Source organism: Gasterosteus aculeatus, chromosome 14, assembly GCF_964276395.1.
Source record: "Gasterosteus aculeatus chromosome 14, fGasAcu3.hap1.1, whole genome shotgun sequence".
NCBI lineage: Eukaryota > Metazoa > Chordata > Actinopteri > Perciformes > Gasterosteidae > Gasterosteus > Gasterosteus aculeatus.
The window spans coordinates 15,513,920-15,528,735 of NC_135702.1; the positions used below are offsets into that span (position 1 = coordinate 15,513,920).

Genomic DNA, 14,816 nt, shown 5'->3' on the forward strand with positions numbered 1-14,816 from the left:
ACTGCAGCTTCTATGACTTAAATATCCGACTTGAGCATTAAGCACACATAGTAGACCTGTTCATATTTTGTGACGTGTGTGTGCAGGCTTGAAAATAGTAGCATTGGATCAGATTAGGCTCCTATATGCGTAACTCTGTTCGCTAGGTGACATTCTGAAATGATAAATGAGTATAAATAGTAAGAAAGAGCAGTTAGATGGAAATTTACTGAGGGTTTGAAGCTCCACTCTAGCTACAAACAACCACATCAAATGTGAGGCATTTTTTTTCTAAGCTTCAAAGATGTTTATATATAAAGATCTGATATCTATATAGATATATACTGTATATTAGATCTTAATGTTGAGTAATGCCTTATTCACACCATAAGAATCTGTTAACCCTTCTTAAGTGGTCTCCATGTTTATGGGTCGCCTCTTTTTTTGTGTGCTAGTCGGTTAAGAACTGTGACAAATTCTAAGTGGATCCTGATATCCACATTAAAGATAGATAACATCCAAACAAAAAGAGAATTAATCTGAGAGATGAATCTGAATCAAAGACAAAGGTTACAAACGTTACAGCGAACAGCGTTACAGGAACAAAACCTAAAACAGAGAATGATTAAATGAGCAAATTACGCAGCTTATGAAGACATATTTAAAATACAGTTCAGTATGAATTCGTAGACATCCAACGTTTAGTCGAGGAGGCTTTTCCTCCTTGAACAGTGAAAAGAGTGCGTGTGAAAGTGTTAAGAAATGAATGTCCATGGATGAGTTTTACTTTAAAATGACCTTTATTGAATATAAATCTGTTACAGTGCCCGAGAGGAGATACTGCTGTGAAAAAGTCAAATGTCACCAAAACAAGGCGGCGTTGAATGATTACAGTCATTTTGGTATTAGGTATGCTGAGCCATGTGAAAAGAATACGTAAAAGAAAATAAAGAGACGAGTTATGTAAAGGAGGATTTAAAAACGCAAAGGGCTGGCAGCAGTTTATAATACTAGATAATTCCGTGACGGCACTTAATATAGTGAGAGTAAGAGTGATCAAATATTAGGCCCTTGGTAATGAGAAACAAAGTGGGAGTCAAACAGGAAACAGACGAGCATCATGGGACAGGAACCCTCTAGAAGTATTCTAGAGTAGTATTAATATCTGCACACATGACCCATTACTGAGCAAGTCACTCACAAATAGTCAATATGATGCCAAATGTCTTGAAGTTAAATATATGGCTTCATACTCTTTACACAAACATGGATCCTAATCTAACCCCGGCTTCCACACTGAACCGTCGCACATCCAAATACTGACACAAAAGGAATTTGCGACAGCGACTTTAATACATTTCATAGCTCATCCTTAGAAAAATAATCTGTTCCCACTCTGATTTGTTCGGTTTGCAAAGTCATTTTTAAAACTGCTTGTCCGATCATAGTTTACAGTACAGAACAGTATTACATCTGCAATTAACTCAGAAACCGTGTCTCTGGAAACACTCACTCACTCACTCACTCACTCACTCACTCACTCACGCACAGAACATTTGCATAGATTATGCACGGTTTGCATAGAAAACTTAATTGTGCTTGCCTACACAACTAATATCTAACAGTAACGATCCAACAGTTGGGGGCGAGCCAAACGCATTGGCAGGATTTTGCAATTTTATGAAGCCACATAACATGTACACAACAGACGTATGATCTAGATAAAAAAGAGATAGATATATTGAAAAGCATTTGATCATATATAATCAAGAGGACAGATACTTTAATTAGTATTTCTGTATTATCGAAATTCATAATCATTGGTATCGTTTGACTTTAAAAATTAAATACAAGAAAACTTTGAGAGCCTGCCTGATGTTACATAAAGCTCCTCTCTCCTTCCCTGCGGCTGCGGGACGGCCCGGAGCTGCAGGCTGCAGATGCCCGCACACTCATTCACTGCTCTTGGCCGTCCTCACGCAGCTCCGAGGGAAGGAACTTGTACTGCTGCTGCCGGATGGTGGCCAGCCTTCTTCTGGCCTCTTCCAGCTCCCTCTCCTTCCGCAGCATCTCCTCCTGAGCAGCGATGATCTGTACACAACAGGCTCCGTTAGCACACAGAGGAAACTCCAGCTTCAATCACAAGGCCGAGAAACGCCGCCGCGCCAGTGGCTCGAACTCTAGCTTCAGCTGATAGCGTTATGCATCCTGATGAATGACAATTGATGCTGCTCTCTGTCATCAACAGTGAGATGTTGTTGAGATAGTTATTGGTTAGCATCAAGCGGTTTTATCAAAACACGCGACACGTCGCCACATGAAACAATACGATGTTCACATTATGAGGTAGGTTAAACAAATCCCTATAAAGCAGTGGTTCTCAACTGGTCTGGCTCCGGGACCCACCATCACCCCTTAATGACAAATCGAGGAACATTCTCAACTTCTCAAATTTATTTAATGAAAATATGGTGCAGTTTGAACCTGAGATAATATGGAGACAGAATACGTATGCAACCATAACATTTTTTTTATTTTCCCAGGCAAAGGCCCGCGACCCATTAAAAACCGGTCCGCGACCCACCAGTTGTGAATCACTGCTATAAAAGGACTGATGTGGGAATATGTATTCTTGATCATGTTTATATATTTAACTGCTTTATGTTCTTTTATATCTTATACTTAGGTATAAAAGTACCGCTGTGTGTGGAGACTTAACTCACCTGAGCGATGCCCCCCACCATCTTACTCTTGACCACCACGGCCTGGTCATCCTGAGCATCAAACGCTGCTTTCTGCGCCGCCTTAACCAGGTTATCAGAGGCTCTCTTCACGGCGTTTCCAGCAGCCTGTAACAAGCACCGGAAGTTAATGATGTTATTGATGCCATTTCACCCGCAATCTATTTGCCTCCTTTTCTGTTGACAAAATTCTGAAAATTAGACAAGCAATAAGTGCAGGATATGTGCTGTCCCCATTTCTAAATAATATTCATTTACATATCATGACACAATTTCATTCAATCGACCATGCAAGTCGAAGACATTATACAACATCTAATGTCCTCCTCTTGCTGTCTAGATATTATACCAACAAACCTTTTATACATATTATTATATATTAATTATTTACAAAATATTTGCACGACCACTGATCCTCCACATATTGTAAACACATCCCTTCTCTCAGGCATCTTCCCAGAGGCCCTAAAAACTGCAGTTATTAAACCAATCCCCCAAACAGCTGATTTAGACTGCACAACAATGATTTTTTCTACAGCTAAACTACTTCTCGACCGTAAAGAACGGGTTTGATGTCTTTCAGTCAGGCTTTGGACCACAGTACTGGAACTGCTCTTGTTAAGGTTTTCAACGACATTCACTTAAAGACAGTGGCAGCACTATAGTCTTATCACAGGAACTGTGCTGCATTCAACATGGTCGACCACAACCTACTACTGGACCAACGGAAAATCTGGGTGGGACTCTGACACAACTGTAAACCGTTTTGAATCCTACTTGAAGTGAATACTCATTTTAAATCAGAGCGGACTAAAATTTCATGTGGTGTTCCCCAAGGTGCCGTTCTGGGGCCTCTGCTGTTCAACATCTACATGCTTCCACTGGCTCAGATTATGGAAAGAAACCAATTATGCTCATAATTAGGCAGACAACATGCACATCTACATAACTCTTTCACTGGGGGACTATAATCCCATACAAAGGTTGTGCCAGAATATTCTTCACATAATCGGAGATAAAAACAGGAGTAATGGTTTTTGGAGCCAAGGGCGAACGATTGAAAGTCAGCACACAGCTTCAATTGCTAATGTTAAAAACTACAAACCCAGCCAGAAAACTAGGTGCAGTTATGAATTCGGACCTCAATCTGAACAGCCATTTAAAGACAGTTACAAAATCACCATATTATCTCCTGAAGAATATATCAAGGATTCAAGACTTATTTCTTAACAGGATTTGGAAAAAGCTGCGTTGGTCTTCAGTAGTGGACTACTGTAACGGTGTGTTCACAGGTCTTTGTAAAAACTCAGTAAATCCGAACGCTGCAGCTTGAGTGTTCACTAGGGCAGGAAATGTTACAATGGGTTAAGGCCAAAATAAATCTGGCCTTCTGACCTGCTGCTACCTTGGAATGGTTCTCCTGTCTGAACCAAACATGGAGAAGCAGCGTTCAGTTTTTCTTCTCCACATATCTGGAAAAAACTGACCGTAAGCTGCAGGTCTGCTGGTACTGTCAATTAAGACTGAAGACTTTTGTCTTAATTGAACCAAATTCAAGGATGATGCTTTCTCAAAACCTTTAATTCAACTAACCTTGGTCCAGTGAAGCTCTGTTCTTAATGTTAATTTCTTTATTGTTGTTTTCTTTGGTCTTGTGTTTTAATGGATTTATATGAAGCCATTTCAATTACCTGTTGTTGAAATGTGCTACACAAAAGGTTCCGTGCCTTGTGTAAATGTTGTCATTGGAAGCAGTGAACAGACGAGAAAAAGCTTGCAATTAGGCCTGTGCTTTAAGATCAAAATCTATTGAATTCTATATTATAGTTAGATCTGTCCATGGACAATGATTTAGTCTTGAGTGAATGTTGACTTAAGTCAGCAGACACATCAACGGTGCTTCTCAGGAACAGCAATTCCTGGAACGGCAATGAAACATAACAGTTTTTTTCCCGCTCACTGCCGGCGAATAACTGTAAAAGGCAACGAGCAGTAGCCTGCCGAACTGCACTCAAAGCCAAACATCTGTCTCATTGGGCAGCTCACCACTAACAAAGAGGAGTTTTCTCCTTTTGCGGCTGCACCGACTGAAATCGGACACTGAATCCTCCACTGGTTTATCTTTGGCTGGAATGTTACTGTTAGTCTGACCCTGACATACAACACAACACTGTGAAGCTGCACTGTTCATCAAGACCACACAGTAAACTGGGCCTGACACAGCGTTTGTCTTAGGAGGCAGGTCTTCTAAGATCCGTCCAAGGGAACGTTTCTCCAGTAGGTTTCCATCGGCCGTCTACGCCGGATTAATTTATCCTCTTAAATCAACTCATCTGTCAGAAGCAGTGATCTTGCGGCTCCAGTTTGACTCACACTTAACATACAAGTCAGACGGACCGGTTGCCATGAGTGGATCTCTAGTCTCAGAAATGACTGTAGCCATAACTGGGTCTTCAGCTTGTCCTTCATGGACCTTTCATAAAGGTTCTACAAGGAACCCTTTCAGAGGATTTTACCTAAAGACCCACTTAGCTGTGACAAGTTCCACATAGAACCCCCATAGTCCTCTGTGGGCGTTCTATCGAAGGCCTTCTCCACATGCACACTTTGTGTACACACACACGCACACGTGTATACTAGTGCTGGGATTAATCACATGAATCTCTGCGCTATGCTCCTTAATTTAACACTAATATATTGGACACTTTTATTTTTGTTTTTTATTTAAATGAAAAGGGGCCTTTTTAACAGCAGTATTCCCTTTACACCTGAGTTAAAACGTTTCTTAAAATCACATCTTAATCTCAACAAAAGCTTTGTTTTAAGGGGACTGGTATAGATTAACCAGTTACCCTCCGCAACAGTTGAGGTAACATTTATAAATCTGTCTTCTTTTTTTTCTGAACAGGTACAAACATAGACCATCTATCTATGAACAATTCATAGATAGATATCAATAATCTACATGTCCCTGTTGAGGTTAAAGTGAGTAAAGTGAAGTTGTCCACCTCTAAGGACACATGTGGGATTACTGTGCAAGGACTCAATAGTCCACGTTTGTACTAGATTTCCTTTGAAGATAACTTCACACTTTCAGTGATGCAGGTCAGCATAACTTTGCTTCTATCAACGCCGCCGTCTGGAAGGAATTTAAAATGAAAATATCCACGCAGGGGTTTGCTAGCTATCTCCATTTTTGTGTCCCCCGTTGCGGCAGTTTTAAGCACCGCCCCCCCCCCAATGCGCTCATTGGCTGAGATGTGAGGCCCATCAAGCCAATAGAGATCTCTGTACAGCGTTTCCCCTAGTTGGGCAAACGGGGCAGAAGCAGCAGTAGCTGAACCGGACGAACCGTATGAATCACTGCTGTACGAATGGCCTTCAATTCTTTTATCTCATGTGAAAACACGGTTTTGAGTAGCATCAGAGTAGTCACAGGCAGACCATGCTGACACTCCCAGGACCAAAGAAACTGGTGAAAAACTGGTGAGTAAGCCAGTTCCTTCTGTTAACCAGCTGCTGGCATCAGGAACAGCCATCTGTCCCCAGAGACACGGTACAATACTCCACACTCGGGATAATAGAACCATAAAAAACCCTGCAGCAGTGTGAAGACAGCAAATGCTGCTGGCGTAATCATAGATCAGGGCTAATGTTTCCAGTCCTGGTGCCATCGGCAGACTGGCGGGTTGTTTCCACAGCCCCTGTACACATAAATGTATGGGAATTACTTTGGTGGCAGCTGCAGGCCCAAAAGAGGAGGAGATAAGCCACTGCTGATTGGATCAGAGAATACGAGATGGCCTTTTTGTTTCAATGGGCTGACAGGAGATACTTGTAATTTGTGTTACGTCTTGGGACTAACTGCATCAGTTACACTTAAAGGTCAAAGCAACCCCTCCGTGCTACTTTACTCCATCAGGATCTTAAGAAAAAAAGAAGCGCTCCATTTCGACAGTCTTCATAGGGAGTCCTCGGCAAGTTTAAGGAGGGTGTCACCTAAGACTAAAAGTTCATATCAATATCAGAGAGCCTTAGTTACAAACTGCAGGCGGGACGTTTGAAATATGCAGGTAATGTTATGAAATACCAAAAGTATTTTAATGGATGAGTTTATGGGAAAACCAGGATCTATTCTTGTTGGATCATGGGTCAGAAAATGGATGCTCTGGATACCACTAATCCCAATGGAGCAGCTGTACAGATCATGCAGCTCACCTGTAACACTAAACACTCAAACTGCAGCCTAATGATAGACCATCCTACAACCTCAGCTGTTGCACGATGATTAATGCTGCGGTGGGAGTATTGTTCCCCCAGCAGGTACTGTCAGGCACTGTGTACAGGTCTGACACAGAAGAAGAGATTACATCATCTTGTGAGAGTGTGACGCAGCAGGATCAGACCTGGCTTTACAGTCTGCAGAAAATGGCTCATGTTTAAACACACTCAGTGGCCATGATAACCAATGCACAAGAGGACATTCTGCTCATGGTGCTCTCTGCAAAATACTGAATTAATTGACATGATATCATATATTTACATATATTTTTGTCACTGTCAATGAGTTGTCTGCAGACCCAAACAAGCAGCGCGTTGGTCTGCTTGGCTTTTGGTAAACTTATTTTTCTACCTAGAACAAATTCTTCCCAACGACTGAACATGATTGAACCACCTAGCGAAAAACATTACGATTACTTTTTTTATCTGGAAATGTAATGCAACATAACAGATAACATTCATGGCGAAAGATGTAAATCAAACGGTGTACGAGAACAGTTCAGTAGCTTGAGTTACAATGAACATCTATTCTAAACTCCATTTGCTGATGGTAAACAGTTAAGATCTTCAGAGTCTCCTGTAGAAGTTCTGTGACACACGGCAAAGGTCCGTCTCAGGAATTGGACTTCTGAGAGTCTTGTAGTGCTGTTGCCTGCGTTGCTTGTCCACAGTAAGACCTTCCTAGCTTTCAGTTTGCTGTGTCCTGAGGTCCCAGGCTAACAAACTGAGTGGGCGCGTGTGAAGCAACTCGATAGGCATCAATATGCAGTACTGACCTGAAGCCTCTTCATGGTCTGGGAGTCCTGGTCAGCCTTGACCTTGCAGGCCACCAGCAGCTGAGCAGTGGACGCTGCCACCTGCTTGGCTGACGAGATGAGCTTCTCCTCGCTGGCGTGTCCCTGCACAGCAGAGTTGGCGGCCTCACACAGGTTGTTGGTTGCTGCCGCAACCATTCGAGCCTGAGGGGTCAAAGGCATCGACGGTAAGATGTTTTACCAAGGAGGTTTGCAACCTCTTTGAATAAACCTTGAGGGTTAGGACTTACAGCTGAAATGAGGCCCTGAGACCACTGTCCGTCGTCCACTGCGTTGGCTGGGATGGCCCCCACCTGAAAATAAAGAACTGGCTCAGGGGCTTTTCAAAAGTATAAAATTCACTAAAGAGATTACAATCACATGGATGGTTAATTCAATCGCCATCAGTCCGAGGGTGGATTCAAATTGTCCAGAAAATGACCTCCTAACGTTTATTCCTAAACCTCTGCGGAAAACATCATGGAGTCAAGGAAAGATAGTTAGGAGAATTCCTAAATGAGGAGTTAGTAAAAGAAATCTGTGGTGTTTAGGGAATAGCTCTGATGTGAGGAGATGCATATTAATGACGTCAGTGTGCAGCGTGAAACTAAGATTTCTCTGAAAATGGACAACAAAGAAGGACCTTATATGCCTTCATGTGTTGTTATAGTGCTGAGTCATGCAAACAACATAAACAACCAGATTCAAAGTGTTTACTTTATTAACAAGGCGTTTCTCCCTCATGATCACTATTTCTCGTGAACGGCCCAATAATATGTCACTATTTAAATATATATGCCGCCGCAAGAAATTGGGGCACAAAATGATCTCCATTCCTTTTGTAAAGGACGGTCCAGTGGTTCTTGTGCTAAAGGAGCTGAGCAAGGAAGCATTGAAGCTCCTTTCCTTAGCATTAGAGACTTTGAACAGCTCTTATCACGGCGACCACTTACATTACTTCTGGCACATTTCAGTCAGTTAGGAACCAATGGGAGTATTTCTGGGGTTCTGGTTCTTCTGTGCCCGATGTGATGGATTTTGACCCAATTTGGCCAACAGTTTGTATTAGTCCAACCCCCTTAACGTAGACATGTCACATAATCTTCATCCTGGTCCTTAGAGTGTCTACTAAAACACATCGTGTCTTTCTCAACTTTTCGTGTATCTCTGTCACCAAAAAAAGCCCAGTGAGCTCAGATTGGCTTGTGAGAAAACTGTATTCAGTGTTGCAAAGGTAGTTCTCAGGCAGTTGGCGGTATATTGTAATGAGGAAGGAGAACCAAATGTGAATGTTATCTGATCTAGTCAGCCGACGACAAACTGGCTCGTCTTATTCCCTTTCTTGGAATAACACTCAGATACCCAGATGGATGTGCACCATCACGGGAACAGTGAGATTTTCATTGTGCGTCCCCTTTAAAGTAACCGCGCTTCTCAAAACGATGGATCCATGTTTTCAAAGAATGACCAGCTAACTACCAAAACACGCCTGTCTGGTTGGAATAAGTGTGCTTCCAACAGACTGCTAGGGGTCACCATCCAATCATGTTGTGGCTTTGCGGTAAATTATGAGGAGAACTCAGACTTGACCATTTGTCTGCGTTCAGACGTACCTTCCCTTGAGCCACCAGCTCCCTCTGTGCTGCTGAAGCAGCTTTAACCAGAGCGCTGGTGGCAGCTGCAATGGACTTGGCTGCCTCCAGAATCTGCTCCTCAAAGTTCAAGCTCTCATCTGCCTCCTGTTCAAAAGGAAGAGGAAAGCACAGTGGTACAGGGCTGCCATGTTAACATGGTTATCATGGCGCGAGAAGCCAACAGGCCAGAAGACGTGCAGCACATATACGGCATGTAGCCCTGCAGGGAGGTCAACAGGCACACTGGGACCGCGGCTGCTCTGTGACCTTGGGTTTGGTCCTGGGCCTCAGCTGCTCCAGTTTCTTGGCAGCTGCTTCAATAGCTGCCGCTGCTCCCAGCAGCTCGTTCTCTGCGATGACAGTGGGATCCTCGGGGTCCACCCACTCCGTGCCTGCAACACACAAACACCCAACATGACCGTTTGGTAGCTGAATATTGTGTAGTGGTAATGACAATGTGGCTCACAATTCTAAGAACTGATTTCTCTATAAGTGGAAGCCATTGGTTTGGATAATGTAACAGTTCGGGAGTTGTTAGGCCCGACGCGAAGCGGACTGATTCCACGCGTTGGATTTCATCGACCCACAATGAATGACACAGTTGCTGTTCACATTGACCCGAGCGTTCCATATCACGTTTCAGGACATTTCAGGTTTTAGCTCGGTGGCGATCGGCAAAAACAACCGGAAATCCCACAAATGATCGGTTTCGGGCAATGCGAGCGTCATGAGCGATGTGCATGAATGAGATGGTGCGAGCTCTTGCAAGGAGACCCAATGCTGTTTACATGCACGTTCGGCCACTATTTTTCTCTAGACTACTCAACCTTTGTGATACAGGGTTAGGGTTAACGTTTCATTATTGGACGATAAAGTACAGCCTCTCGTACCTTATTGCCTAAATAAATGTCTTTAAATTTACAATGTGTACTGTTTGTCAAATATTGACAAATAACTTTTAACTTAAAGAGTGCCGTTATTAAAAATCATTATCCCACATAAATCAGTAGCCCTCCATCTACCCAAACATTCTAATTTAAAGATGATACCATGTGTGAGCTCTTCAACTCCCACTGGGAATCCCAAACTGGGAATCTCTGTTATGATAATATGACACGGTCACAGGCTGGATGGGGACCAGTACAGAACGCGAGAGAACTTCTCACTATGTCCAACTGCAAGGTCTTCCAGATGAAGGTCTTTCTAGCCGATGCAAAGCGCTTGTAAAGTTGATGTGTAAAGTTACTGAGCTGATATTTCCTCGTAAAAACGGTTCACATTTCAGGATCGTTTCATATCCTCTGTTTTCAGGGCAACATCAGTTTCTTGAATGTTATTAACTTATGTATGACACGCAACGGTTTCACTACCATGATTCATGTTCCCTACTGCGGTTAGTGTTGTCGGCGACATGCAGACGCATTTAGAAAGATCAATAGGAAGGCTCAAAGGAAGACATCCTAAGGAAGTCCCAGAATGGGGATCGCGCCTTCGTCCTTCGAACAGAGAACCACGGCAAAAAAAAAAAGTCAATATATCCTCAAAGAAGGGCCTGACAGAAAACGTTTAGGAATCACCACCCTAAAAAATGAAGGCCAGTTCTGCTGTCATTCTGCTGAAGAGGCCAAAGGTTAAGATACCTTTCATGGCCTCGGCAGCCTGGATGAGCTCGGTGACGGAGCCTGCCACCCGCTTGGAGTAGTTGGCCAACTGTTGCTTCAGCTCATGAGAGGGCTTCTGGATGATCTGTGGGTCACAGGGGAAAAGGTCACATTTAATTCAACTGTACTTTACATTGTCCTTCTGCACAACAGCATCAGGGTAAACGTGTGCAGCTGGACACCAGTTTCTCCAGATTGCTCCGTGGATGATACGATAAATCAGCGGTTCCCAAACTCAAGAACGCCGCGGCCCAATTTGAAATCTGAAAATCTTTTCCGGCCCACCCAAACCTTTTTATCACAACTCTGATCAAAACATCAAAACTTGGGATGATTAAATGAACTTAAGAATTTAACCGTTTAAAAATGTATTAACCGACAATGTATGTTTTGTATACCATTTTCTCCGGAGCTCATGTATCTTTACTTTAATACTACAAGAGGGCGCCCCAATGGACATTGTTTTGTGTGGCGGCGCCTTTTGTTGAATGACGACAGGCAGCCGGTTCGAGCGAGAGCCTTATTGTTTTATTAATCTGTTCATGTAAATCACATATGTCAGAGTCAAGGCCCGCGGGCCACATCCGGCCCGCGAGAAGGTTTTTTACGGCCCCTGGGATGATCTTGATTTATTATTAGAACCGGCCCGCAGACCGCAGCAAGCCGGCAGCCCGCAGATCTTTTACACGCACCAATACTACATTTCCCACAATGCAACGGTGACGCACCGAGCAGTAGGCTGCTTCATTTCAATATTTATTGGCACAGCAGTTGTCAGCATCACAGTAAAATTAACTTTCAGATACCCATCAAAAATGGCAAAACGGAAGGTGGACACTGAGAACCGGGGGTTTCAAACAAGGTGGGAGTCGGAGTATTTGATCACGGAGGTAGCTGGAAAACCTGTGTGTCTTCTGTGTGGAGAAAGTGTGGCGGTACTGAAAGAGTATAATCTGCGTTCCCGAGCGCACAGTTGGCTGATAAAATAGGTATGCTTGCCGCTGACTTTCGACGCCGATTTGCTGACTTTGAAGCACAAAAAAGCAGGTTGGAACTGCTCGGTAACCCATTTGCTGTTGACGTGGAAAGCTCACCACCAAACCTCCAAATGGAGTTGATTGACCTCCAATGCAATGATGCACTGAGGGCAAAATATGCGGCAGTGGGTGCTGCGGAGTTCGCCCGTTTCCTCCCCGACACAATGCCCCAGCTGCGCATCCAGGCTGCTCAAACGTTGTCTATGTTTGGCAGCACATACCTGTGTGAACAACTGTTTTCTTTGATGAACTTGAACAAAACATCACACAGAAGTCGACTTACTGCTGAACACCTCCACTCAATTCTGAGGATTTCCTCAGCTCAGGGCCTTACCCCGAACATTGATGAACTTGTGGAAAAGATGGGACACCAACAAGTATCACCCTCAACCTCAAACAAGTGAACATTACTGTGCAATCACATATTTAGAGTTTTTACTCAGTTCAAGTTTAAAATTTAAAGTTTAATATTTGTTTTCACTGCATGTTACTTCTCCTTAAACAAAGTGTTGTTTTTGATTAATAGATTTTTGCACTTTATTTTATTGTATTTCAATCCAATTATATTTTAAAAATATTTCAGTTGAGTGGATGATAGAAAATTGCTATTATTGTTTTTTTCTTTGAAGTAAATTTAGCCCACTTTTGCTAAAATAGAAAATATAGGCTACTGATGGTGCCTTGAATACCGGTTTCTTTCATTTAATGTTCATGTTATGGGGATTTTTATATAAAGGAAATTTGTCTTTTGTGTCTGTTGAAAATTAAAGATTACTGACAGAGCCATAAGAAAATATTGCTTTATTTATCTGATCATATTGGAATATATTTGTTAGGTTTTCAGTAGGTTAAATTAGGTTCACTAGACTATATGCGTCATTTAAAAATTTTTCAATGAACATTCGAACAGTCCGGCCCTCGGCTTGTAGCTAAATTTTTTATTTGGCCCTCCGTCCATTTGACTTTGACACCCCTGATGTAAATTGTTTGTGTTTCATCAATTAATGTTTCACATAACTATTGTGCCGCTAGAATTGTTCAAATAATACTTAAACTGAGAAAAAGATGTGTATTTTGTATCTTATCAATTATCAAATCGTAATTTAAATCATAAATATTTTTAAATTAATTTTCAAACTAAACTAAAAACATTTTATTTATTTATTGTTAATGACTCGCGGCCCACCTGCAGTACCTTCGCGGCCCACTGGTGGGCCCACACATCGCTGCGATAGATCATTCATTACAGGTATATGGGATCAATTTACATCAATAAACTGTTGTTGCAAAAAGATGTGACCGAAGAGACTCTGGAGAAGTGACGCCCCAGTGCATTATGGACTGTTGGAGTGCAAATCACGCCTATCCAAGTACTTCCAGCTCCACCGGTAAAGAGACAGTTTAACAGAAACTTACACACACGGCTTTCTAAATGTGATGAAAGAAATGCACAGTTAGTATTACTGTAGTCACTAGTGTGTCCATGAGGCTGACGTCTCACTGTGACGGGCAGGTGTCCCTGCGTATGGCAGCTCCTGTCGTCAGTGTATGAATGAGTGAATGATGACATGGAGTGTTTGAGTCGTCGGAAGACTGGAAAAGAGAAATATACAAGTTCATCCCATTTAGCATTTGCAGTCTTTTGGAAAGACTAACTCTCTACAGTTGGGGTGAATACTCATGCCTTCCACTCTTCTATTATATTCTTTCCATTTTTTTGATGATAGTTTTTCTGCTGCTCCGTGAACTATTCAAAGCGTGGGATAGTTCATGCTAAGCTACAACTTTATCCCTGAGCTGTTTGGTGAGCTCCGTGGTCTTCATGATGCGCTTTGTTCAGTAATGCTCTCTAACAAACTGCGAGGCCTTCACAGAACACGTGTATTTATACTGAGATTAAACTGCAGACAGATGGGCCCCGCTTACTCATCATGTGACTTGTGAAGGCAGTTGGTCGCACTAGATCTTTGTGAGGGGTTATACTGTGAAGGGGGTGAATGCATATGCACTCAACACTTTTCACATTTGTATTTGTGAATCATTTTAAAATCCATGTAAACTTCTCCCCAACTTGACTTTGTGTTGAACCATTACGTAAAATCCCAATGAAATACATTTGAATCTGTGGTCAAACCATGACAAAATGTGGAAAGAGGGTTGAATAATTATGCAAGGCTCTGTACGTTTACTCAGTCAGTTGCAAAATAGCTCTCTGGCAAAATAGCGCTCTGGCACTTTTGATGTTTCCATGATAAGAACACACACTGGCTCAATGTCTCTCTCCTGCCCATCTTTAATAGTGAAACTTCATTTTGCATTTCAGAAAGGCTTTTTATCTGTAGGAGAACATTGTTTCTCACATGCCTCATTTATTATGTAGAACTATATGACTTTGGAGGCATCAATGTGACCAGAGTACAGGGAGGAAATGAGAGCGTCAGCTTGTACCGACAACCGGCTTGTCTCACTATTCATTAAAATAATGGCAGCCTAGTTTGATGTTGGCGCTCAGATGGGTTTGGGTTTCTGGTATGTGTCCTCGGACTGTCCTAGGTGGACATGAGGTATTGAGGTTGGAGCAGCGTGTGACAGGTGCAGGCATTAACAGGGCTCAGTGCATGCCCAGCTCAGGTTTATTCAGATGTGTTGTCAGGAAAAGATAGAGGCGAGGACGTAACTGCAGAGGAAC

At 42.6% G+C, this 14,816-nt stretch overlaps 1 protein-coding gene across 2 annotated transcripts in view; it reads right to left on the reverse strand.

Moving 5' to 3' along the window:
• Positions 1–760: 760 nt before the first annotated feature.
• The window catches only part of tln1 (talin 1), a 57,627-nt gene continuing 43,571 nt past the window's right edge, over positions 761–14,816 (reverse strand). For both annotated transcript variants that reach the window (XM_040196909.2, XM_078088301.1), the window contains exons 51-57: positions 11,070–11,175; positions 9,697–9,821; positions 9,409–9,534; positions 8,047–8,109; positions 7,778–7,960; positions 2,703–2,828; positions 761–2,070 (exon numbers count right to left, since the gene is read on the reverse strand). In XM_040196909.2, coding sequence (XP_040052843.2) covers positions 1,936–2,070; positions 2,703–2,828; positions 7,778–7,960; positions 8,047–8,109; positions 9,409–9,534; positions 9,697–9,821; positions 11,070–11,175 — 864 coding nt within the window. In that variant the 3' untranslated portion in view covers positions 761–1,935. The remainder of the gene's footprint in view (positions 2,071–2,702; positions 2,829–7,777; positions 7,961–8,046; positions 8,110–9,408; positions 9,535–9,696; positions 9,822–11,069; positions 11,176–14,816) is intronic.